This window comes from Musa acuminata, chromosome BXJ3-9 (genome assembly GCF_036884655.1).
Source record: "Musa acuminata AAA Group cultivar baxijiao chromosome BXJ3-9, Cavendish_Baxijiao_AAA, whole genome shotgun sequence".
In the NCBI taxonomy this organism is placed as follows: Eukaryota; Viridiplantae; Streptophyta; class Magnoliopsida; order Zingiberales; family Musaceae; genus Musa; species Musa acuminata.
The window spans coordinates 7,630,804-7,657,892 of NC_088357.1; the positions used below are offsets into that span (position 1 = coordinate 7,630,804).

Genomic DNA, 27,089 nt, shown 5'->3' on the forward strand with positions numbered 1-27,089 from the left:
CTTATAAGATGATGGATCCAAAGTGATGATAGCTAAGTCTTCTATGTAGAATTTTAGATGGAATATAAAATGATATCGGATCCATTTTTTAAGGGATCTATCTATCTGTGCCAATCATTTTTTTTACTTAATAAAATAACCACACTATATTTTTTGCAAACGAAGAAATTGTGTCATTTATATGGTTTGACTTCTCTAGATTCGTGGAGGAGGATCTTAAAGAAATCAATTCATCTCAAACAAAAAAAATCATGAATGTTAATGTCATGCCCCATGCACAAGAGATATAAATAACATCGAGTCAACAAACAATTTAGATGCTGCAATCAATTCCTTTAAGATATCTACATGATATCATGATTCGATCGTTTCGAGACTCTTTACTATGATCAATAAAATATGATTAAGGAATTTTCAAGCATGAATTTTCTTTTATTAGACATAACTCACATAAAATTATTACGAGCTTCAATGGTGATCATCGGTAATTCGTCTATAGTTAAACCTAATCAATTCATTAACTTAAAGGAATGAGATAGAATGCTGCTGCACGCACTGATGTAGTAGACAGATCTTGTCATTGAATCTGTCCTTTTTTGTTTGGTTATATGTGATTCATAATGAAGAAACGATAACACAAGATGTAGATATTTCGTTGGGTTGGTGAGCGCCAAATAGTGAAAATATCATGTCATAGCATGAGAGGAGAGACTATAAAAACCCAAGTTTAATTAGTGACAATGAGTGTTCATCATTCAAAATGTGATTTTTGATGTTTTCCCTAATTGCACTTGTGAACCCTCAATGCTATCTGTTTATTAACTGAAAATTTTATCCATAAGACTAGTTTATATATATATATATATATATATATATATATATATATATATATATATATATATATATATATATATATATGAGAGGAATATTATGAGATTATTCTGATTGAAGGCATAATAACGAAATCAATTTTATCATTTTTCTGGGATCTTCATCTTATTATTCCATCTATTCTATGTAAAGAATAAGGATGAGAAGAAAACGATAATATTAAAGATAATGGATGATAAAGAAAAGGACATATGGTGAAGATTAAGAAAAGGACACAGCATCTAATACAGAGATGAATAGGATGATAATTAGAGTGTCTTATTGATTGAAGTCGAGGAGGTTGATTAGTGCCAATAATTAAGGTTAAACATCATAACCTTAAATATTAATTTTTTTAGTATTTAACCTTAAATAATAATTTTTTTAAAAAATAATCATCCATCATCAAGGATGGAAGGAAAAAAAAACACCTTTTATCTCATATCTTGAAAGGGATCTGAATTCTTTAACCATCCAAATTAATGGATATTGTCATAAATTATAAGCTGATCCCCTCCATCTCATGTACTGACTGGCCTATTACCTTCAAAACTTTTCAGGATGGATCAGTCCACCTAAATAGCCTTTTAATTTCACTGAGACATATGCAGAGTTCATTATTGGGAATAGAAAGTCTGTCCAAGTGTCTTTATCCTTCATTATGAATCCCACAAACTTCCACCACCATAAAACAACTTGTGTTCTTGGGAGAGAGAAGATGGTGATTCCAAAGTTCTCAAGAATCCTGCTTTGCTTTTGAGACCCTGTGGGAAAGTATAGGTTCCTTGACTGTAGAGGACAAAGGCAGCAGTACTGGATGGAGAGGCAAGGGATCTTTCTCTCAGCACGTGACCCAAACATTACTGCTCACCCCAACAGCTACTCAAGATCTTATGATCTTTCTTTATGCTTGTATATTCACCCATTTGCCCATTCTTTATTTTATAGCCTCCAGTAAGAGCATTAGATTCTATTTCCAGTTGTCTCCGCCACCTCAAAACCATCATCTCTCCCTTCTGTCAAAGTGGGGCGCTCGTTTAAGATCATTCACATCTCCTGAGGCATCAAGTTTAAACGACAATTGCCATCATTTTCCTCTCCGGTTTCTTTACCTCGTTATCATGGGCTGGTAAGTCTTTCCGTCCATGGAGTCTTCGGCCCCTTGCTGTCTCTAATATTTCTACATGGGGATTCATCTAGTTCCTGAGCTTCAAGATCCCATGCCATTTTAGCTACACAATAGTCAACAAAATACACCTCGTCTTCTTCTGCATGATGGGTTCGATTCCTCTCCTGGTTCTGTGTTTCTCTTTTACTCTGATTGCCGCCATGGCTGCAACTGCAAGTGATAACAACACGATTTCCGGCTCGAGGCCGAGTGAGATCAGTATTGGGGCTCTCTTCACCTTCGATTCCACGATTGGGAGAGCTGCAAAGCTGGCGATTGAGCTCGCAGTCGACGATGTGAACAAGAACTCGAGCGTTCTTGCTGGGACGAGGCTCAGGTTGTTTACCCAGGACACAAATTGCAGCGGGTTTCTTGGAACCATAGAAGGTAACAGACACTGACCGCCCGGTTACGTATACCTCACAGATAGCGCTGATCTCTTAGTTACCAGTTAGTGATTTCGATAAGGTCACGTTTAGTCTTCAGGTGATTGAGTGTCGTTGGGATTGTTAGAATTATTTGGCTTTAGATTTGTAGTTGGCTTTTGGTTGTATCTCAGCATGTGAATCTTTCTTGAAGAAATTGCTAGATTTAAGCTTCCGAGCTTGTCACCAAATAGAATCTAATCTCTTTCCTTTCAAGGAAAAGAATTTGATGCCTGTTCCTGTGGTAAACATACCTTTTTTAGTCATATGAATTCCTTAGTACGGGATGATTGTTTCTTGCGTGTGATGGTTTAATTTATTCTTCTGCTTGGTTCTACTTCTGTTTGATTTTAGTAATGGTTTAAAGAACATTTTCCTTGTGGACAAAAATAAAAATAGTTGGAAGAATTCATGATTTTTTGAGGAACTTCATTGTTGAGTTCCATTTCTTTCTAGCTCCATTTTTTCAATGGTCGATCTTTGGACAATATTTAGCTTGAATAATAAATTGGTCCGTTTTTGTTTTCTTCTTTTTTCTTGCCTCCATTCTCCTTCTCTTTAGGATCAAGTAAACCATCTCGCTATATGTTAACTGCCACTAAAAAGGTTTAGCTCCAAAACTGCATCTTTTGTGGCCGTAGACTTGTTTCAAGTACTTATTGTCTTCCGATGACTGTGATCTTGGATAACTGTGACAGTGAAAGTTCTTGCTATTGCAGCATTGCAGCTAATAGAGAAGAATGTGGTTGCTATGATAGGGCCACAATCCTCTGGGATTGCCCATGTTATCTCACATGCTGTCAACGAACTCCATGTGCCACTTCTCACTTTCGCTGCCACAGACCCAACTCTTTCTCCTCTGCAATACCCCTACTTGATTCGCACGACCCAGAATGACGATTTCCAGATGAAAGCAATAGCTGATATAATCAGTAACTACGGTTGGAGGGAAGTCATTGCCATCTTTGTGGATGATGATTATGGTCGAGGTGGAATAACTGCACTAGAAGATGCTCTGGCAAAGAAACGCTCTAAAATCTCCTATAAAGCTCCATTCTCTCCGAATGCTGACACAAGTGTGCTTAATGACTTGCTGGTAAAAGTAAATCTTTTGGAGTCTCGGGTTTATGTTGTTCATGTAAACCCTGATTCAGGTCTCATGATCTTCTCGGTGGCAAAATCTCTAGGAATGATGGGTAGTGGTTATGTGTGGATAGCATCAGACTGGCTTGCTTCTGTTTTAGATTCAACTGTGCCAATTAATCCAGACACCACGGATCTTATACAAGGGACTATTGTTCTTCGACAGCATACTGCAGATTCTGATCTCAAGAGAACATTTACGTCCAGATGGAGTAATATGGTCCAAAATGGGACTACAACTTCAAGCTTGAACACATATGCATTGTATGCTTACGATTCTGTTTGGTTACTTGCTCATGCTCTTGACCAGTTCCTCTATGAAGGACAGAAAATTTCTTTCTCTGATGATCCTAGATTGCATGACACAAATGGAAGTTCATTGCATTTAACTGCACTCAAGTACTTCGACAGTGGTGATAAGTTGCTCAAGCAACTGCTGCTTACAGACTTTACAGGTGTGACTGGTCATGTTAAATTTAATTCGGATGGCAATATGATCCATCCAGCCTATGACATACTTAATATCCTAGGGCCAGTTCCACGAAGGTTAGGATTTTGGTCTAATTATTCCGGTCTTTCAGTTGTTGCTCCTGAAGTTCTTTATGGTAAGCCACCAAATACATCCACCAGTAGCCAGCAGCTTCACAGTGTCATTTGGCCTGGTGATACCACAACTAGACCGCGTGGTTGGGTGTTCCCAAATAATGGAAAGCCTCTAAGGATTGGAGTCCCTTACCGGACTAGTTATAAGGAATTTGTAACGAAAGATGATGGCCCTGACGTTGTAAAAGGATATTGTATCGATGTGTTTAAAGCTGCTGTTAACTTGTTGCCATATCCAGTCCCCTATTCAGTCATTCTGTTTGGTGATGGTCTTAAGAATCCTAACTACAATGATCTGGTGGAAAAGGTTTCTCAAAATGTGAGTACTTCTCCTTTAACTTACTGTTGCTTTACTTTCCTATGGCCAATTTAGTTTTAAGATGGACTGTTTCAACTATATCTTCTATATAGTGATTTCTGAAATCTTGGAACTTGTATGTTTTCTCCTTTAGTACTTTGATGCAGCTGTAGGGGACATATCTATTGTGACAAACAGGACGAGAATTGTTGACTTCACACAGCCATATATAGAATCAGGCCTTGTAATTGTCGCACCAGTCAAAGAGAGAACCTCAAGTCCTTGGGCCTTCCTAAAACCTTTTACGATCCAGATGTGGGGTGTCACAGGGGCTTTCTTTCTTTTTGTGGGAGCAGTGGTTTGGATTCTTGAGCATCGAACAAATACTGAATTTCGTGGATCTCCTAGACAACAACTCGTGACAATATTTTGGTTAGTATTATCTACTATTCAGGTTTACCGTTTACTTGCCATGGTTTACCAATGTGATATGCTGGAAGATGATAAAATAAGCAGATATGTAGTAATAGGGTATGCACTTGAAGCTCATAAACTTTGCACCAATCAGACTATGTTTTAGATATAACATCTGACCAACTTACTTTCAGCTAAATTCTTATAACCGTAGCATATTTTTCCTACTATATCAGTTGGTTACTGCAAGTTCAAATGTTCAGACTTTTTCACTGGTAAACTTATAAATCCATGGTGTTCATAATCATACAATTAAGTTGTTAGACATCTTAGCGGGTCAACATGGATGGAAAATCCTATACTGCTGCATCCTGGCAGATCTGATTCTATGAACACATATACTGCATATTGCCAAGAACAGGACATTTCTAAGAGTGAAACACAAAGTTTGATTATGGTTCTATAATCCTAATGGTACTTTGTTAAAAAATTTATCATCTCTCTTACAATGAAAGAAACGCTCTTGAGGAATTCCAATATAGCGAAACGCCTATCTACTGTGTTGCATCAAATTTGTCTGTTCATCTGGTGCCCTATCTGAGCACTTATCTCTGTCTCTGGCCATGTGAAAACATAAACAAAACCAAGATAAACAGTTGAACTAGTCATTTAAGTCAGGTTGACACTGGTTAATGTTCGTTACCTTGTGAGTAGTGGAATGGTGAAAACAGAAAACGTCGATTATTTTTATTTTATATTTTGAGGCTTTGACGCTGTTTTGATTGATAGTTCAGGAAACATTTTCACTAGATTAACTCATTCTTCAATTCCTAGTAGCAGAAATTGTATTTTACCCGTGTTTATGAATTTTAGACTTTCATCCTCTCATGGTGTTGAAGAAGATGGTTAGAGTTTTATATTATCACTATTCCAGGTTTGCTCAGTGAGTTTGAATTAGTATTTTAAACCATGTATTTATTTGATGCATGTGAATGTAGTTCGGTGATTACACACAAGATTTTCTTGACTTTTTGGTGAAATTAAGTTTTGAAAACCATATTTGTGTAATCGTAAGCTTTCTCTGGTGCTAGATCCACTGACCTGTTAAAGTCCCCTTCTTTTTTTGTTATGCTTAGATACATAGATTTACACGAATTTTCTGTTTTGCAGGTTTAGTTTCTCCACTATGTTCTTTGCACACAGTAAGTAAATCATACCAATACCCCAAATCCTGACATATCAGCATAATTGTGCAGATGGTTTTGTTCTTTCACCCTCTGCACATTACTGTAAGGAAACCAAAATATCTGTTCTAATATCACCTCTGCATATTTTCAGGAGAGAACACCGGGAGTACGCTTGGGCGGTTTGTGCTGATCATTTGGCTCTTTGTGGTCTTGATAATCAATTCAAGCTACACAGCAAGTTTGACATCTATCCTCACAGTTCAGCAACTCTCATCAGGAATTCAAGGACTTGATAGTTTGATCTCTAGCTCTGACCCTATAGGATACCAGGTTGGTTCATTCGCAAAAAACTATATGATGGAAGATCTAAACATTGCTGAGTCGCGGTTGATATCCCTAAATAATCCTGAAGCTTACGCAAGGGCACTTGAGCTTGGGCCAAAAAATGGAGGCGTTGCTGCAATAGTTGATGAGCTTCCATACATTGAAATCTTCTTGTCCAACAACTGCAAGTACACGACGGTTGGTCAGGAGTTCACGAAAAGTGGATGGGGCTTTGTAAGTATCAACATCCTTTGCACTTGCATCACATGATCCCAACAGCTAAAGCCTATTGTAGTTCTGAAAATTGACATTTTGGATTGACAGGCCTTCCCAAGAGACTCTCCTCTTGCAGTGGATCTATCGACAGCCATCCTGACACTGTCAGAAAATGGTGATCTCCAAAGGATCCATGACAAATGGCTAGCACGCACTGGTTGCAGTTCACAAGACAATGAGATAGATTCGAACCGGTTAAGCCTTGGCAGTTTCTGGGGCCTTTTCCTCATCTGTGGTCTTGCATGCTTGTTAGCTCTCATTGTGTTCTTCATGAGAATATTCTGCCAATATAGCAGGTATAGTAGCCAAGACGATGTTGGAAGCATTGAGCCTGAGCGCAGTTTCAGGCGTCCAATGCGATTAACTAGCATCAAGGATTTGATTTCTTTTGTCGATAAGAAGGAAGAAGAAGTTAAGTGCGCAATCAAGCGAAAATCTAGTGATAAGCAGCAACAGAGTAGCCAAGTGACTAATGAACAGTCCATGTCACCAGCATAGGAAGAGCAATTGGAAAATGCTGAAGAGAATAGTTTGTACTCCTTGCATGTTCGAGTGCTTGAGTATATAGTACAAAAGCAGGATAGGCAGCAATCTACAAAGATGTGGGCTTGTAAATGGTAAGTTTAAACCTTTTGTGCTAATGACTTAGTAGCACAGAAGGGTCTTTTTCTGAGTTTGGATAATCTACATTCCCTGTAATCGATACTTTTAGGCAACCCAAGTGATTTCATGCCTATAATTAAAAGAGAAGTATTCAGGCAGGTGGATCTATTGAGTCTGTATCAATTGAATGCAATTATATTGCTCAAGTCTTTCTTGTGTTTGATGTATTACATAAATTTCATGTAAGAATGAAGTGATGAGATCAAAAAATTTTGATTCTTCACGACCTAAACTCTCTTGTGGTTACCAATCATTTACAAATTGAGCATATCTGTTGAACTTGTTTAGCTTGTGCACAAAAATGGCAGATTTAGAACTTGCATGTGGTTAATAATACAGTGATATCACGATATGAAAAGCTCGATGAACTACGATTGGAAATGCATCCTCAGTTCGGTTACTGAACATGATACATACCTTGCATGCTTATAGTTGCAGGAATACTGCTACCCCAACCTATGATTCACTCTTATCAGTCAATGAAAGGACCATATCCTTTTGTTCCTCTTGTTATCGTTGTTGTTCTTCTCAGATGTAAAACACACTGCCAAAGTTTCAGGTTTATAGTTGCTGCATAATTTAGCATAATGGTTATAGGTAATACAAATTATTCATTATATTTTGCTGGGTATCATTGATTATTTCCAATGAGAATAATTGTATATATATCATTCAAGAACCACGAGATACAGCACGAAGTAACCTTCACGCTGAGATGAGCAATTCATGTTGTTCGTATGTTTCATTCTTTCAGTGCCAATTTCGACACGCATCCTCGTCTCCTGATGAGACATCATCGGTGATCTCAGCGGCCACGATTCCCAAACAAACATACAAAACCTTACTCGTTTTATGCGAGGAAGCATTTTGCACCAACCAATCTCTCGTCTTTGGTCAACCCTTTCCTCACGCACCATCCGCTCGTCACCACGTGCACCATATGATAGAGAGAGAGAGAGAGAGAAAGTCGTGAAGGAGAGGAAGAAGACAACGAGAATAGGATACAAAGGGCCACCAACGATTATGGAGCCATACCTTCGGCTCCCCACCACCCCTCTCTCCCCTTCGTTGATGGGCGAGAGAGGCCTTCTACCCTTCACCGCCACCATCGACGCCACGGCCCAACGAACATGAGTCACGTCGGCCAGGCTCTGGTCCACCTCGAGGCCAAGTGGGCTCGCCTTGTCCGCCGCTTCTTCCACGCCGTCCGGGGCCACCTCGTCTCGTGCTCCTCCTGCGACGGTCGGTACCGGCAGCTTAAGGCGAACCTGCATGCGCCGAATCCCATGGTGGTGCTACATGACATTCCCCAGGTGGATGTTGTGGGGGTGCGCACGGAAACGGAGGTGGACTCCGATGTGCTGTCGTTGAAGATTAGCGTCCTCGGTGATTGCCATATTGGAAAAACAAGCTTCATGGTATGTATTCATATGCAATTCTTGATCTTTTGGCTATCATTAACCTGCAATAAACGTAAGCAGATCTGATAGTCTGTTCTTTTGTGTTGCTTGCGTGATGCGGTAGACCAAGTGTGTGGGAGATATGGAGGAACAGAGAGGAGTAGAAACTGCAGGATTGAATCTAATGGACAAAATTTTCGATCTCAAGGGAGCAAGGATCGCTTTCAGGATATGGGAGGTAGAAGGTAAGAACAGAGTTCTCTTCTTCAAATATAAATGCCGTGTTAGCATACCAGGATGAGCCTATTGGAGATTAAACACGGTACTTGTAGGTGATGATCATCTGGATCATGTCCCCGTCGCCTGTAAAGATGCTGTAGCAGTTCTCATTATGTTCGATCTTACCAACCGATGTACGCTAAACAAGTTAGTATTTCCTCTATCATAAGTTGAAATCGTGTCTTGTGTATCATCTCCTTTGAAGATTAGTAAGGATGCTTGGAAGTTCTTGTTCTGCATCTCATGTCGTGTGACCTTTCTTCCTTCAGTGCTATTTGCTGGTACCAACAAGCAAGAAGATGGAACAAGGTATTGATGTTTTCCTTATTTGCTTTCCCCTACTGCATCTGATGCCATGGCTCTCATGGTTGCGTCTGCTGATCATACTAATTCGTCTCTCTTCCGCTTCGTCTAGACCGCGATTCCTGTACTTATAGGGACCAAGTTTGATGACTTCGTTCAGCTTCCTCTTGAAATGCAATGGGCGATCGTGAATCAGGTGAAGTTTCATTCCAATATCCCATCATCCGTAGATTGTTGCCTGTGATTCGATCACAGATTAACATCGATGCTGAAACAAAATCGAGTTTTTCTTCCTCTAATTGCAGCCTCGATCACTGTTTAGTAGTGTACAATCTTTAAGAACTATGTTGGTGCGGAAATGAGCAGGTATTTTTGTGTTGTTTGAGCAGGCCAGAGCATGCGCAAGAGCGATGAAAGCGACACTGTTTTTTTCGAGTGCCACCCACAACATTAACGTGAACAAGATCTTCAAGTTTGTCGTGGCCAAGTTGTTCAACTTGCCATGGACGGTGGAGAGAAATTTGAACATAGGAGAACCTACCATTGATTTCTAGGTTCTTTTTTTTACTTGGCTTTTCGCTTTCTTTCTTCTTCTTCTTCTCTTATTTGTTACAGAAGCTCCTTGTCCTGTAATTGCTACGCTGTGGATAGCAACACGCTGCATGACAAGGGTTGATGAGCCTTGAAATTTCAGAACACCAACTGGAATCCTACTTGAATTGTTCAATGTAGAGATTGATAGCTCAAACAACAAAGATACGAAATACCATGAATATGATGGCTGAGTTCGATCTAGCATTCATTAGGAAAGCAAATGAGCAGCTGATCGTGCGATATACCACTCCGGAAGTGAACGCATGGGGGGCAGAGATCGAACAACCTGCACTTTGTTCTACATCACTTGCCGGTTAATCAAATCAAACGAAAAATGCCAAATCGTGCAGCTTTCAGCTTCCAATCGTCTCGCACCGAGTCGAAACGTTTGAGTCGAATTGAACCCTAAATGTTACATTGAAAGGCGCTTCGACCGTTTCGAGGTCTAACCACGCGAACATAATGGACTTTGAGCTGCTCATCACATCGTGCTCGTGGCCTCGAGGGCTTTTGAGATACTCCTCGCTCCAGCCCAAAAGCCCATGGCGTGGGGGCGCACGTTCGGGATTCCATTGGTCTACGTTTTAAAGCCCTAACCCTAACATACCGCTCTACGGTACATAAGAAAGGCGGCTGCGACCTCGTCCGGCTCTTATTGCTCTTGGTCTTGGGAGGCGGAAACACCAACCAAGCGCTGCCGTCATGGTAACGCGACGGATCTTGTGTTTTTTTGTCCTTGTGGATATGGGAAATTTTGGATTTGTTCCCTTGATTCTTCCCGACTGTTTTCTTTGTATCGATAGTGTTTGATCTGTTCCATATATCGGAACAAAAATCGATCTTTTAGGGGTTCGTGGCTAGATTCATCCGTCGCATGTTTTCTGTGGATGGGCGAGGGTGGATAGTATTGAGCGCTCGCAATAGGCTAGGAATTTTTGGCATAGAAAGGAGGCTTCTTTGAGTCTTAACTTTGTTACCGAAGATTTCTCGGATTACTCGTTTCGGCCGTTTATAAACGACGTTTCCCGTGATTGGTGAAGCAAATCATGTTAGCCTCGTGGTGTGAAGACCAATTTTTTTCTCTTGTTATCTCTTGCGCCTGCATATTGTATCAGTAGCTGAATCTGCCAAAACATTTTGGGCAAATTATTAGATTTATTACTGCATATTTTAAGGTTTCATTCATGTGAATGAAGTCATTTGTGTTTTCAAATTTACACGATACGTTTGACATTTAGGTTTTTTGACAACTGTATGAATTCTGTCTGATGACTCCATACTAGTATTTGATGACATTTAGGTTTAAGTGTTTAACATAGCTTCTTGTTTTTAATTGGTGCGACCAACATTATTGGAAATTTCGAATTAATTTGGCGTGCAAAAAATCAGATAATTATGTTGGGAAGTCATATGAGAATGCAGTTGAATATTTTTTATTCGTGCAATTTGATAGAAATTCATATGAAATTTGATAGGAAGTCTGAGTGACAACATGCAGTTCCACACTAGAGATATGGAAGCTTACATAGTAATATCTAGAGCTAATCTTTCTTCTCTCTGCTGACAAAGTTCTGTCAGCATGATGGTGTAACAACCTATTGAGGAAATAACATGTCATTCCAGATGGTTACCTAGAGCTTATTGTTAGTGTGAACCTCTTGAGTTACAATTGCAATTATTATCACCTGTAACGCCTGCTGAGTAGCTACTGGAGATACATCATACGTGGGCTTTAGCTAATTGTGTAGATAGAATTGCAGTGAGTATCTTTCAGCTTACAATCTTGATTTTGCATTGAATTATAAAATAATTGCATCTACTTACACTAGATACGCTTGAAACAATCTCTTCCAGAGGCACTACACCAGAATCAATGCATATTTTTACAGTCTAAATTGAGCTCAAGTCAGCTGATGTAAGTTGATAATCCTACGGGAGTTTGAACTACCTTTTAGGTGTACCATCATGTATGTTTGGTGTTGGTGCTAAAAAAATGGTGTCTTGGGATCTTGAAACCTGAGTTAATAGTCAAAGGCTATGTTGGAGGTCAGCTATATTGATTATGTAACAAAGAGAGTCTTGTAGTATGGGCATTACACTTAAATAATTATAAGATATTTGGTGGTCAGAATTCCTAATAATTGAGATGCTTGGAAAACTTGCCTTAACCAGACTTTATTTTTTTCAATTTTATTTGATTTTTTTTTCCTTTTCTTTTAGCAAGTACTTCCTTTGCTATATGTGGTCTGGCTCTCTTTTATCTGTTGATGGTAAACTTTACTGTGAATTCCTTTGTTCAGGTGAACGTTCCCAAGACAAAGAAAACATACTGCAAGAACAAGGCTTGCAGGAAGCACACTCTTCACAAGGTTACACAGTATAAGAAGGGAAAGGACAGCCTTTCTGTTCAAGGGAAGCGACGCTATGACAGGAAGCAGTCAGGTTATGGTGGACAGACGAAGCCTGTTTTTCACAAGAAGGTATTTTTATCTGTTCGATGGTGCTTAAGGAATTTTAATTCTAATGCATGAGTTATATATATACTTGCTCTGCAACTGCTAGCTGGATTCTGGATTTATGTTTCCAAATTATACATGATGAATACATTTCTCGTGCATCATCTATTCAATTTTATGTGAGATGACTGTCAGCTGTGCATATTACTGTCCTCTGAAAGTAGTGTAGGTGTACTAATTGTCATTACTTTTCTGCCAGGCAAAAACCACCAAGAAGATTGTGTTGAAGCTTCAATGCCAAAGTTGCAAGCATTATTCGCAGCATCCCATAAAAGTACTAGCACTGATATTCTATTGTTTTTCTCCTTTCAATGTTTTTATCTATAACTAACATCATTTTCATCCTCGGTACAGAGATGCAAGCACTTTGAGATTGGTGGAGACAAAAAGGGGAAGGGGACTTCTCTCTTCTAGTTTGTTTTTGTTGATGTCTCAATGCTGTGTCTTTCTGGTTTCACTGAAAATGGTAATTCTAGGTCTCAATGGAACATGGCATACAGCTTGATGCTGTTTCTTTTTGTTTTCACTCTCAAATGGTAGTTCTAGCATATGTTCTCTAGCGAATTTGGTTCAAGTGACTGAAATGACAATGTTAATTTACTTATGCTTGTGGTTGAGAATGGATACTTAATATTTATGAATATCTATGAAGTTTACTTATTTGGATGCCAGCCTCGGCTGTCTTTATCTTTTATTAAATACATGAAATGAATAGTATTGCACACATGTATGACCCAAGTCAAGTAGAACATGAATCTTCTATTCTGTGTTGGATGAGTATGTCGCCTTTTAACAGGCATATCATCTGTTGTGTAACATTCAGATTGAACACTGAACTTGATGTACTGATTCTTAACTACTTTTTTTTTATCATCTGATTAAATATCAGACAGATACTGGATGTACTGTCAGTGTTACAAATATCAAGGTGTGATTGTATGAGATTAGGCAGATGATGAATATATGTCTGGTGTTGAAATCTTGGTGGTCAAACACCCAGATGAAATGTAGGAAGTTTTGTTTACCCTGCTGCATATCACTGTGGTGCTCCACCTTCACCTCTACCATATAGCAGCATGCTTTGATGCCTCTTCCTACTTGCTTCAACTTGAGAGAAGTATGGTTTTCTTGCTAATTCAATTATTTAACATCTGATAATGAAGTATTCAATTACCTTGGAATTTTGCCATTCTCCCACCCGAAAAACCAGAAAATGTAGTATCGATATATATTTCATAAAAGTCTGCAGAGCAGTTGAAGGCTGACAAGGCATTGCATATTCAGCAAACATCCAAAGAAGATCTAATATTTCAGACATGAATCAGAACAATATCATGAAATCACAGGTGTGGACAACTTGGCTCTCCGCTTTAACCAAGAGGCAATCCTTATTTAGTGTGTCCTTCAAGAACCCAAAAGGACCATATACTGGTCCTCACTTTTTCTCCCACATGACTGGGAATAATGAACCATGGCAAACGTTCCAACAAATGAGATAGACAATATACATATATAGATATTACTTTGCCTCAAAATCAAATGTGTCCATCATCACACAAGCATTGACAGTACCACACTCCCTCAAATCTCTTAATGAGAATAGTCTTGGTAGAAATACTCATAGAAGCTGCAGATAACATCCTAAATCTAAAAGAATGACTGCAATTGCTTATTTTTCCAAATACATCTATCTGCAACAAAATGCTGCTGCTCAGCTGCTACTTTGCAAAATTAATTAATCTGCCACTAAATGTGCCAAAGAATCGGTAGATAAGAACTAACGATGACTAGTATAGTAGCATGCACGATCATATCGAAAAGGCCGCACTAGTTTTCACTGCTTAGCCTGCAAAACAAGTAAATCACAAGTAAGCACTATTAAGTTGCACATAATTACTGGCTACAATATTGAAGCACAAGACAAATGAAGGTTTACTTGCCCTACAGACTTTAAGCCTAGATGTTGAACACCATCGCACACTCACTGGTTTAACTACCATACATAATAGTGCAATCTTTTTTTCATTCACTACTATTTCATGCACCGATACAAGCTCCATATGAGACAAAAAAAAAGGAATTAGATTTCAGTTCAAGAACTGATGGGAGCAAATTTACCTGGGAGTAGAGAAAAGTTCCAAAAATGGCGATGGCAGCTCCGAGGGCATTGATTGGCTGAACAGGTGTGTGGAAGATTATGATAGATGCAACAATCACCGATATCCTCTTCATGGTGTTACCAATGCTAAAAGTCAAGGGAGAGATTTCATCAAGCGACATGTAGGACACTTGATTGTACAAGTGGTAGAACACACTTTGCGCTGCCATCCACCTAGATAATTCATAAATAGGTGAATTATGTTAGCTACAGAAACACTATGATACGATGCATAGTGAATGATCAGCAGTGGAAGAACAAAGAAAATAGTTCTCTCTAAATTAATCAAACTCTGGAATCAGTCTAGACAAATTGAATGGTCTTTGCTGACCGAACAATGGAATAGTATACTTTGACCAAGAAGAATTATTGACTAAATGGAAGCAAATTATGAATTGATTTGCTGTATTACATGGAAGAACCTCTTGCCTTAATCCTGAGGGAAAACCATATATGTACAAAAGAAAAAGATAAGTAAACATACATGTTTTAGATGCTATTGAAAGATTTGACACCTAAATCACCAAGGTGCCCTCAAAATCTAAATGTCATGCAGATGAGAACACAGAAGATCTTGAGATAATGTGTGTACAACATTTAAATTTGGTGCTCAATAATGTTGCACAGTGCAGAGCATGTAAATGTCATCAGTGTCTCGATACAAAAAAAAAAAAACGAAATCGAAGAGGAATAGGAGAAAACAATATAATTACCAGACAAAATGAGGACCGATCTGTGATACTGCTTTATTCCAACCAGCAGCCCACATCTGAGGACCCTCCACCGCAATAGCAAAGGGCATGAGTATTAACAGAGATAGCATAGAGAGGCAGGCGTAGTAGTTCATTCCACTGACCGACTTCCCTTTCATCCCTTTTTTTGAGAATATATTCCGAAACACAAATGCAAGGTTTGATATCATTGCCCCCATAAATCCTGCAACCATGAGAAACATGATCAAACACTTCAGGTAGCAGACTCCATGTTAACAATGCCAAAGTCTTAGAATAGAATTATAAGGAAACCTCAAGATAGTCCTCAAGACATCATTAAGCAACACGGCAAACGGACTAGTAGTGACATACACGTAAAGGCATTGTGAAAGGGAAAGGTTTTGAACAACTTTCATAGTCGACTCATCAAACAAATATTTGTTCTTGTCAAATTGCTACTGTTGAGTTCTTCCCAAAGAAGTTAATTTAGAACATTTGAAATATCGACAAAGAAAGAAAGAGGAAAATCTAAATGATTGAACAAAAATTACTATGAAATACCACCTTTCTACCAAAACAGATTAGGAACTATGAAATAGTTACTGGCAAAAATAACATTTCGCAGAGATAAATTACTGAAACGCATCGTCTCAACCACTCATACCAGTCATGTTAAAGTTCAGCTCAGTCACTGCAGCTAAAGCGCAACCACCGATGATTGGCAGCAGTGACAGATACACCGGCACGGGGAACCTCTCCCCCAACAGGAACCTCGACACCAACACGCTGAAGGCCGGCTCGCCGCTCTTAATTATGTGAGTGAACGACACCGCCACCTTCGACATGCTCACTGTCGCAGCCACATGCCCGATCGTGTGCGCCACGGCCACCTAACCAGAATTGGAGACCATCATCAACATCCACAAGATCCAAAAAGGATGTATCTTTTTATCCTAAAAGCCATCGAAATCGCAAATTTCTCACCGGAGCGAGAGCTTTCCAGAAATCCAGGTCGGTCTTTGGAACCTCGGCGACCCTCGCGCCCCAAGAGAGCAGCATTATGAGGGAGCCGACGGCGAGGGAGAGGGTGGAGGTCAGCCAGGGGTAAGGGAAGGCGTTGAGGACCTTCTTGTTGTAGATATTGAACACCACGTTGAGTGCCCACCACGTCGCGAAGTAGATGCCGATCTTGACCTTCTGCGCGGCGGCGGCGCGCCCCTCGTTGTCCAGCACCGGGATGCCCTCCGACCGGTCGGCCTCGTAGGCCCTCGCCTTCGACGATAGTCCTCGGAGATTGGCGGCCGAAGCCGGCCCATCTCGAGAGCCAAGGCCGAAACTTCCGAGAGGGGCCAAGTACAAGGGTTTGAGAGACGAAAGGGACGAACCTAGCTTATCGGAAGAAGATGAAAGCGGTGAAACCCGCGGCAATGGCTTCCTCAGCGATCTGGACCTCAAAAGATCGGAGGCGGTGAAAGCCGCCATCGAGGGCATCGTCGAGCAGATCAAATTCGCCATTGGAACGTCGAAGAGAGGATCAAAACCCGATATTTCAGGCTCTGGATTCTTCAAAAACCCAGAGAGAAATAGAGGGAACTCAGAAAAATGTGATTTTTCTTCGACTCCGGAGGAAAGTAGCGATTTTTACGGGTTCGACGGAAGAAAGTTTGATCCACAGAGGGTTTTATAATGAGAAGAACATAGAGTTCAGAAACGGGGAGCATACGCAAAGAGATGAACGCTAACACGGAATCCGCGCTCGATATAGTTGCGGGATGAGAGCCCTCTGGTGGGCTGTAAATTTATAGATAGAGATAGGAAGGAAGCAAAGAAAAGCAGGGACTTTGGTGTTTGTAAGCAAAACGGGAGGAGAAAGTTTGGTGGCTGTGAAACTTTCTACGTCCTGCGTGCAAAATTTTGATTTTGTTACTTGGTGCTTGAGGTTTGTTCCTTTCATTGACTTCGTTTGGGATTCCGAGGGGTTGCGGTACAGTGTATATAAAATTGCGACAAAGTTAGGATCCAAGATGGCAGATACGTGTGGGTTGGTGGCTTTCTCTCAAGCTGACCATTTGATGGCATGACTAAATCGTTTCTAGAGCAGGAAGAACAATCGCTTAGAACTTCTGGAGGAAACAAAGGAATAACCACAGGGGAAGATTCTGAGCATAATTCTCGTGAGCACCAGATGGATAGCGACGGCAATTAAAGGGAATGCGGTTGTAAAGGCTACAGAGTTCGGGAAGCACGCGGGTGCCCATCGTCGACGAGCACGTCTACAGCGCTCGCCGCGCGTTGGTAGGTGATGGGATGTCATGGGCCTCGTTCGCGGACCAGTGCAGTCGGGTTACTGATGATAGCGGATCAAATCTTTGTGGATATTTTATGCCTATCCGACCCATTTATGTTATGTTGGAGGCTTTGGAAGGCACAACAATAGGAAAATAAAGCGTTTAAGCATAAATAAGATGAGATTTGCATTTCTTTTTTTCCAACGATACGGACTATTTACAACCTTCAACATGATTATGGTTTCGATATGATTAATTGGTACTTACCAAATGAATATGGTTGTATAACCCAAATCAGAGCGGAAAATTCATAACCCTAAATTGATTCGCTTTGATCCCTAGAAAAATAAATACTTTTGATTCTTATTTATTATTAAAGACATGTGAATTTTTTTAGGATATTTAATTTATATAATAAAAATGAAAAGAGAAGATAAATCCTATTACAAGTCCTATCATCTTATTTCGCAAATTATTAATTATTTTTATTTTATCCATATTTTTAACATTACATATAACTGTATTTCTTTTTTTTTATGTAGTATTTCGACGGTCGGAGTAGTTAACTTAGATCTGAGAATTGATAGGATTTGATATATAGAAGAAGGCCATTTTATTAGGTATAAATGTAGGGTTGACGTGGCATATTTCTCTCTATTATTAGTGATCTGAGTTTTGAATAGATAGTGACTTGTATATTAATCAAAGTTTAGATTACATGATTAAAAAAAAAAAAGAAATTTAAGGTTTTACATCTCTACTTCTATTTATTTGAACTACTAACTTATGAAATGTATGACAATATCCATCAAGCATTACATAAAACTATAACATGTTATAACAAAAAGAGAAAAAAGAAAAAGAAAAAGGTGATTAGTGTCCTGTCCATATAGAGGATCTACAACTCACCCATTGAACTGAAGAAACAGAGGGTACTTTATTCTGAGGAGGAAGATCATTAATCATCCGTTAGCAAAGAATCCCACATGATCCTCTTCTCACAAGCCTTCATTCCAACGCATTTTTCTATCAGTATAGCTGGCAAATGACACGTTCGACGGTTTCTCAATCGTCTAGCTACACATATCCACACACTGACCATCAGAGGTCACACCAGCCACACCTGAACGACAGGTGATCGATCATCTAGGCAATCCATTAGCACCACGTGGCCGATACATCTATTGCTTGAGGCCACGTCGACTGCATGTGTTTGACACCACGTGGTTTTAACTTAACTTGAGTTGGTCAAAGTAGATTTCAAATTCAACATGCCTCAATGCCATTATCCCAATTTAACCCTGATGTACAATCACCCCTACGATGATTGTTAATATCGAGAGCAAGAATTTTTAGAGCCACCTATAAAAGAAACTCCCCGAGTGCTTTACCGACACTCACTAAAACATTTCCTACGAGAACTATTTGATTAGACCAAATGGTTTGAACTTGAGACTGACTTAGCTGTTGAAGGAGCATTTGTCGAGAATGCTCTCTAACAAATTTTTGTAGGTCTAGTTCCTTCCGGATGATCATAATAGTGATTTGGGTTGAGATAGACATAAGAAAAACTTTAGTTGGATTTGAAACCAATTCCAACTTGGACAATGAAAAATTACATTAATAGTTTAGTGCTAGAAGGAGGACACAAGATGTCTTGGGAAAATTTCATAAGATCTTCTAGGCTGAATCACAAGGACCCGAAAAGGTCAAACAATCAAAAATCCGATTATATTGAACCTACCTATCTCGATCCTCCTGAGACTAACTCAGCTCATATCTTTAGTCGAACCCACTTCTCTCACTTTTTAAGTACTTAATCCCTTATTTTTCTATTGATTATTCTAGGATTTGATAGTCAACCCACTACTATTTGCACAACATCTAATTTTATCAACCTAGCTCATAATTATACTTATTGAAACCTTCCATAACCTAACCCAACATAACCAATTCTTGATTAGAGTACACTAGATCATGGCCCTTATCTCCAATAGCTTATCCAAATAACACAACATAAGTCATGTCCAACTCCACTTACTCCATATTTTCCTAATCTAGTACCACTATCTACTTCAACTCCTAGTCTGACTCATGACTTCTGTTGATCAATCTACCCTAAGGAATAACTCCCCTCAAAACCTCTCTCACGGGCAACATCACAATCCTCTCCAAGAGCCCAATGCTTAATTAGTTGAGCTCTCTTTAGATGTTCACATTTAGCTTTGTGAGATGAACCAACGAATGGAGGATATTAAATAAAAGATTAGACAAGAAAATCAACAAGAGATCGATCCCTACTTAAGGTCTCTATGTAAAAAGTATTATAGAAGAATCAATCCCATAAGGGTTCCGAATGCCAACATTAGAGTAATATGAAGGGAACTTTGATCCTGCTAAACATGTAGCCACATTCACCACAAATAACATTGTTTAGGATGACAAACCCCCTTACAGGTTGCACCTCCATAACAACTATGTAAGGGGCGATGAGAGAATAATTCTCTAAGTTTCTCCTGAATCAATCTCCTCTTTTGATCAACTTGCCAATGAATTTGAATTCAACTTTATTAGTTATAAGTTGCCAAATAAGCCTATAACCTCTCTTTTGGTAATACATCAATAAGTCAAAGAGTCCCTGACAAGTTACATAAAATGGTTCAATGCTGAAATAAGATTGGTAGTTAAGCTAAGTTCATCTATCCTAATTAATGCTTATATCGACGACCTTCAACTATTGAAGTTTTTCTACTTGATCATCATACAACCTCTAATCATATTCCTAGAGTTGTTGCAAGAAGCAAACTAATGTCTTATGACTGAGTTTGTCATCATGGGAAAAGGAGCTCGAAACCCAAAAAAATGACGGAGGATAGGGCTCTATAACCAAATATTCTAGAGCGATTACATAATAAAAGACTAACGGGAGATCAAGTCCTCCCTCATCGAGAATATACTTCATTAAATACCTCTCATATTGAGGTGCTCATGCAGATAAGGGAGAAAGGGCTCCTCCATACACCTCACCCTCTACTAGCTCCACCAACTAAATGGAATCGATCCAAATTTTATCATTTTCACTAAAACCATAGACATGAGATGGAGGATTACTACGATATGAAACAATAAATCGAAGAGCTTAATCAGAAGAGGCACCTCCACTACTACCTCCATAAGATATGAGTAACATCATTAAGGCCCAAAGAACCTATTGAGCAATAGGTTGATGTGATAGTTGGGGATCAGCATTAGGAGGAACTAGCACGTCCTCCCATAAGACTTATGCAAGGGAACCCAAAACAAAAAGGTTATATCCCAACACAATCATCATAGTCAAATGACAAGACGTCTCCCAACTCCCACTGTCTTAGGAGCTCTCGGCCTGTCGAGAGGAGGAAGGGACTTCTCTGCCCCTTTGGCATTGGCTTGGTGGCAGGGGTAGAGGCGGAAGATCAATAGGGTGCTTTTCAAGCCTCACCTTGGTTGCTATTGTCAAGCCCTGACCATTGGTCGGTGCATGAGCTACCTCTTAAACTTCTAGAGTGAGTTCATCTCACCTTTGCTCCCATGCAAAATCCTCATATCATCAAGATGTCGATGGGTGATGAGCCATGTGTGTGTGACTCCAATAACATTGTGGCACTTCGATCGTATCGACAACTTGGAAGATGTTAGCACAAAATATCCATCTTTATATAGGGAGCAAGGTCAGGATGGATTCAAAGGAAATAAATAATGGGGAGATTAGATTCAGATACAGACCCTGAGGCACATGACTGAGCCATTCTTTCATGAGCCAACCCTTGCTTATCTACAAAATCATCTCAAAAAGAGCATTGGCCAATCGATAGTGTTGCTCCCATTTTAACCCATTCAACCTCAAGATGGTATTCTAATACTTCTAACTAGATCATGTTAAGTTGATAGGCCACCCCTTGCTAGTCATAAGTGCCCTGCAAGCCAATCGGATGACTGATGGCACATGTGACATGACATGCACTCTTTTTGCTAATTATTATTATGATATTTTCTCACTTTATATTACTTGTTATGTATGTATGTATGTATGTATGTATGTATATGTATATATATATATATATATATATATATATATATATATATATATATATATATATATATATATATATATATATATATATATATATATATATATATATAGTGATATCCATGGATCTATACAATGAGAATCAGATTATGATGAGATTACGATAGTAAGACCGATTCACCTTTAAACACAGATTCTAAAGAATTCCGGTCATAGATTACTCAAGAGGGACACCGAGATAACTAGACAAACTAATATATTATATACTCGTCCATATGATGGAGGTGGCTGGTCTCATAGCTGCTCATGTGGGGATACTAGGGATACAATGTAGGTGCTTATTGGAAAATGAGTTCACTGATTGATCCGCTCACGAAATGTTGGATAGTTGATAATGCCTCATTGTGATTTCGTCGTCCATGTGGTGTATCTGGTCCTTAGACTTGAGACACCATGGATGTCCTGTATGAGTACTCAACTCTTTGATGCCGAACTTATAGGCTTGAAAGTTCCAGATCTAGCACAACCTATTATTGAGAGTGGTAGCCAACCTTACAGGGGCTATTGAGTTTTGATAGAGGATCATCCACTTTCAGTATCATGAAAGGAATATCTTATATGTTCTTACTTAGATAAATCTCTAGCCAAGGTCATTTAGAGTGAGAGAGAAAGAGTTCTACGAGAGAATATGATTAGAGTGAGACTCGAGTAAAAATCATATCGGCCCGACAACACCATACTTAGTATATAGTCATTGGGGTATTAGATGGATAATGGACTATAGGTACATAACAATTGAGGACAGATAGGTCCAAAGGATTAGATTCTCATATATCGTTTGAGGATTACAACGTAGTAGCCTAGTACGTTCGTAGTCGATGAGTCGAGTGAATTGTTATGATTGGTATATAATCGATGGATTAGATTCTCAAACCGTCGGATTCTCGATCAAAAGAGGAAGAATATTTAGAGGAGGAAGACATTATGGACTTTTCTAAGTGTTCTAAAGATGATGAAAGGTTGAGGCCACTAAAGGTCTTAGTGCTCTGAATGGTTCTAAAATTATGAGAGGAGCATACGAAGAAGACATTTTATTTATAGGGTCTGAGTGACCCTTCTACTAACCACATCATAATACAATGGTTCAGCTAACAGGCTACGTGACGGCACATCATTGCATCAAGCCAAAGTGATGTAATCATGGCGAACTTTCAAATCCTCGATTGTTCAAAGAATCTACATGTGGACAATGTCAACGCTTCGACAAGTAATCATTATGAAAATATCATAGATCAATCCTCATCAAATTTGATGAGCGATCAAATTAACATTGCCATTAGGGAATGGGGCTAAATTGATGCACGCCGATAGATATGGCCAAAATCTTAAAAGATGAAGCAACATCTTTGGTGTAACCGAAAGGTCGAATGTGCATATCGATGATGCATAACTAAGAAGCCAAATATGCATATCGATGACGCATAGCCAAAAGACCGAATGTGCATAATGATGACGTGTAATTAAAAGGACAAATATGTATATTTATGATGCATAGTCAAAACGCCAAATGGGTATATTGACGATGCACAATCAAGAGCCCGAATGTGCATATCGATAATGCACAATTGATAGACCGAATGTGCATATCAACAATGCACAGTCGAAAGGCCAAACACATATATTGACGACTCATAGTTGAAAGGTTGAATGTACATTTTTGACGGTGTACAATCGAAAGGTCAAACACACATATTGATGATACCCCAACCGAATGCTAATCATCTCTCTTATAAATACCACAATGTCAATCAAACTTGCTTCTTGACTAGATAGCACTGTGCTCAAACGAGCTACGAAGCAAGGGGGCTACTGATAGATGGCAAATGATATGGCCAACACCTCATGTGGTTGACATGTCGATTTCCCAAGGCCATGCTAACCACATGTGCTTGACAGGTGGTCATGGTACAGACAACACAGTGGCACTAGGTGGTTGACATATCAATCACCTAAGGCCACATTAATTGTATGTTCAATGCCATGTGGTTCCAACATGGCTTGAGCTTGTCAATACAAATTTTGGATTCGATGTATCATGACATCACTATTTCGATTCGACCCAATAAGGATGCACAATCGATCCCATGACAATCGCTAATCCTAAGAGTAACGGTTTACAAAGCCACCTATCAAAGAGGCCCCCAAATGTATTATCTACACATATTAAAAGATTTTTTTGAGAGAATTGTCCGATGAGTCTAACCAATCAAAAATGGAGATTGATTTTATCATTCAAGTGACATTTATAAAAAATACCCCCAATATAATTTTGTTGATCCAGCTCCTTGGATCAGAACGGTGAAATGAGCTTAGATAGACAAGAACGTCGATTGGATCCTATTACAACTCAGACAACAAAAAAAACTTGCACTACCAAATACAAAAGCTTTGATCCTTAATCAGCCATCGATCTTAGCACGCATTCCCGATTTGGTTTGTCCCTACGAGGGGAAAAAAAAGATAAGTACGGTTTCTTCCGATACTAGTTTTACACACACTCAAGAACCCAATCCTGTGAGGGCAATATTTTTGTCACACATTCAGCCGACACCCGGCGAACTACCTGTCTCGTGATTGCCGAAAGCAACGGCTCCACAGGTGGATCCTCTATGAGAATTGGGAATAAGCGCCTTTTCCCGTTGGTTGCCAGCAATGTAAGGTGGGACAAACACTATCGACCAATGACAAGACGGACGTCCCTCACTGGTATGGTAGCGTGGGCGAGCCACGCAAGCAAGGAACATTTAGGAAAAGCAAATTTGGCACAAAAGCTTTGCTTGCGACGGTGAAAGACTGTCGAGCTCGATTGCTATATATACGGAGTTCCCGTTGTGTCGGAGGGTGGAGAAGGCGTAAGAAAGAGAGGCGGGCAGATGAAGATCATCCCCACGAAGATCAGGAAACTATGGAGTGCGGAAGAAATCCGCATCCTGGTCCTCCTCAGCCTCGGCTTGCAGATCGTCCTCATCTTCGTCTCCCTCTTCCGGAAGCGGTGCCAGAACAGGCTGTTGAGCTTCATCCTCTGGACTTCCTACCTGGGCGCCGACTACGTCGCCGCCTTGGCGCTCGGCAACCTCCTCAACGACGAGACCGAGGCGAGCGAACAGAACATCAACGGCGACCTCACCGCCTTCTGGGCTCCCTTCCTCCTCCTCCACCTCGGCGGCCCCGACACTATCACCTCCTACTCCCGGGAGGACAACGAGCTCTGGCTGCGCCACCTGCTCGGGATGATTCTCGAGGTCTCAGTAGCCATCCTGGTTTTCCTTGAGTCGCTGCCGAGCCCTCACCTGTGGAAAGTCGCCATCGTGGTGTTCACCGCTGGAATCCTCAAGTACGCAGAGCGGACGCTGGCGCTTCGGTCGGCCAGTATGGACCGGCTGAGGAGATCCAAGATCAGCAACGCGCCTAACTACGCCAAGTTAATGCAGGAGTATCACTGTCGTGTTTCTTGTGGGCTGAACGCAGATATCTCGATGGATAAAGTACCACTGCCCCCGCTTCCCAAAGAAGCACTCCGTATATCCGAAGAGGACATCATAATCGGGGCATATCGCTTCTTCCAGACCGTCAAGCGCCTCGCCATGGACCTCTGGCTGGGATTCCAGGATCTGATAGATAGCCAAACCTTTTTTCTGCAGCTTGATGCCATCAAGGCTTTCCAGGTGGTGGAGGTGGAGCTCTCTTTACTGCACGACATCCTCCACACCAAAGCCGTCCATGTCCATACCCTAAAAGGTCGCCTGGTGCCAGCCTTGTCGCTCTCCTTGGTAGTCCTCGCCTTCGTGCTCTTCCACCGAAGCGGGAGGCACAATTTTAGCGAAGCCGACGTCATCATAACTTACACCCTTCTCGTTGCCGCTCTTGCGCTCGAGGCCATTGCCGCTGTCCTGCTCGTATTCTCGGACTGGACCGTCGTCGCGCTGCAGGAAAGCCGGAAGCTGGAGAGGTCCATCAACGACCGCCTGAAAGAACTCATCAGGCTTTTTAAATTGAATCGTTTAATCGTCAAAATTCTAGGTGTCACGAGGTGGTCGAATTCCATGAGGCAGTGCAACCTACTCTGCATCTGCCTCAGAGATTACAAGCAAACTACGTTCACAAGAATATTGCATTTTCTCGGATTGAAAGAACTGTGGGATAGCTATTGGGACGTGAAAGTTACCGACGTAGGGAAAGATCAGAAGCGGCTCATCTTCGATGAACTGAAGAAAAAAACCTACAGCGCCGAGGGATACTCCACCAATTACAAGCGATTGCGATCCTGCAAAGGCGAATGGGTTCTTCAGGAAAAGGGCCACATGGAACTCGCCTGGAGCGTGAAGAAGGAATTCGACGAGAGTGCCCTGTTGTGGCACATCGCCACGTCTATTTGCTACCAGAAGGAGAAGAACGGTGCCAAGGCCGATAAGTTAACCACTGATCTTCGTACGAATGTGAAGATGGATGATACAGTGGAAGGTAACAAAGATTTGGAAGTGAATCAATCTTCTTCCGACAAAGGCAAGGAAACGAATTGTTGTCATCGTAAGATGAGTAAAGAAATATCCGATTACTTGATGTATCTTGTGGTTTTTCAACCATCCCTGCTGCCTGCCGGGATTGGGAAGATCAGGTTCCAAGACACCTGTGCCGAGGCCAAAAGGTTTTTCACAGACAATGCCAGAGAAATTGAATCGGAGGACCAGTACAAAGAAGCTTCATTACTCAAGGTGATCAAAGAACTTGTCAAGCCAAAAAGGGAGGATCTGCCTCCGATGGAAAAAGCAGCTTGCCGGAAGCTGCTGGAAGTGCTGGATCCTTTACTCGACCCCGTACAGGTGAAAGGGACCAGGAGCACGTCGGTGCTGTTCGATGCATGCAAGCTCGTAGATGACCTAAACAAGTCGAAGATGAGCAGGCCGTGGATCGTCATCAGTGCCGTGTGGGTGGAGATGTTGTGCCATGCGGCCAGCAGCTGCAACTCTTATGCTCACGCCAAGCAGCTGAGCCAGGGAGGAGAGCTCCTCACCCATGTCTGGTTACTCATGGCTCACATGGGAATTGCTGAACAATACAGGATCGAAGGAGGCGATGCCAGAGCAAAATTTGTAGTCGAGATCTAATCACAAGAACCAGAAATTTAGAATCGCTCCAATTAAATCCCGCGTAATCCAAGAATTTAGACCGCTCTCTCGTCCTTCCCTTCTCTTCTGATTTCATCGCATAAAAAACGGTGTCATGTACCCATGAAAAATTGCAGAGGTGATGTAATCTCTCACAAACCTCTCCTGTGATGATCCAGTTCAACACAATAGTACTTAATCATTATGTACCGGAATGTTTCTTGACGGTCATAAAT

General features: G+C 40.5%; 5 protein-coding genes across 6 annotated transcripts; 4 read left to right on the forward strand and 1 right to left on the reverse strand.

The window, feature by feature from the left end:
- The first annotated feature begins 1,866 nt into the window (after positions 1 to 1,866).
- LOC135649901 (glutamate receptor 3.4-like) lies at positions 1,867 to 7,527 on the forward strand. 2 transcript variants are annotated; one of them, XM_065168848.1, is made up of 6 exons: positions 1,867 to 2,425; positions 3,183 to 4,528; positions 4,662 to 4,939; positions 6,092 to 6,123; positions 6,260 to 6,666; positions 6,757 to 7,527. In XM_065168848.1, exons 1-6 carry the CDS (start codon positions 2,143 to 2,145, stop codon positions 7,204 to 7,206), a joined length of 2,796 nt encoding a protein of 931 aa, XP_065024920.1. In that variant the 5' UTR covers positions 1,867 to 2,142; the 3' UTR covers positions 7,207 to 7,527. The 2 variants fall into 2 exon arrangements, with proteins under 2 accessions (XP_065024920.1, XP_065024921.1); XM_065168849.1 differs by lacking the exons at positions 6,092 to 6,123; positions 6,757 to 7,527 and having other exon boundaries at positions 2,005 to 2,425; positions 6,260 to 6,539.
- An 848-nt stretch (positions 7,528 to 8,375) lies between these two features.
- LOC135648459 (septum-promoting GTP-binding protein 1-like) lies at positions 8,376 to 10,041 on the forward strand. Its single transcript, XM_065166175.1, has 6 exons — positions 8,376 to 8,789; positions 8,896 to 9,016; positions 9,104 to 9,197; positions 9,320 to 9,359; positions 9,466 to 9,549; positions 9,743 to 10,041. The coding sequence occupies exons 1-6, from the start codon at positions 8,502 to 8,504 to the stop codon at positions 9,905 to 9,907; spliced, it is 792 nt and encodes a 263-aa protein (XP_065022247.1). The 5' UTR covers positions 8,376 to 8,501; the 3' UTR covers positions 9,908 to 10,041.
- A 473-nt stretch (positions 10,042 to 10,514) lies between these two features.
- Positions 10,515 to 13,067, forward strand: LOC135648276 (large ribosomal subunit protein eL42). The gene is made up of 4 exons (XM_065165767.1): positions 10,515 to 10,652; positions 12,248 to 12,427; positions 12,663 to 12,737; positions 12,818 to 13,067. Exons 1-4 carry the CDS (start codon positions 10,650 to 10,652, stop codon positions 12,875 to 12,877), a joined length of 318 nt encoding a protein of 105 aa, XP_065021839.1. The 5' UTR covers positions 10,515 to 10,649; the 3' UTR covers positions 12,878 to 13,067.
- Positions 13,068 to 13,959: 892 nt separating this feature from the next.
- Positions 13,960 to 17,222, reverse strand: LOC103997668 (glucose-6-phosphate/phosphate translocator 2, chloroplastic). Its single transcript, XM_009418961.3, has 5 exons — positions 16,319 to 17,222; positions 15,999 to 16,224; positions 15,335 to 15,557; positions 14,582 to 14,795; positions 13,960 to 14,309 (listed from the first exon to the last, which is right to left on the reverse strand). Exons 1-5 carry the CDS (start codon positions 16,847 to 16,849, stop codon positions 14,298 to 14,300), a joined length of 1,206 nt encoding a protein of 401 aa, XP_009417236.1. The 5' UTR covers positions 16,850 to 17,222; the 3' UTR covers positions 13,960 to 14,297.
- Positions 17,223 to 24,610: 7,388 nt separating this feature from the next.
- LOC135650026 (uncharacterized) lies at positions 24,611 to 27,062 on the forward strand. The gene has a single exon (XM_065169093.1). The coding sequence runs from the start codon at positions 24,622 to 24,624 to the stop codon at positions 26,851 to 26,853; it is 2,232 nt and encodes a 743-aa protein (XP_065025165.1). The 5' UTR covers positions 24,611 to 24,621; the 3' UTR covers positions 26,854 to 27,062.
- The last annotated feature ends 27 nt before the right edge of the window (positions 27,063 to 27,089 follow it).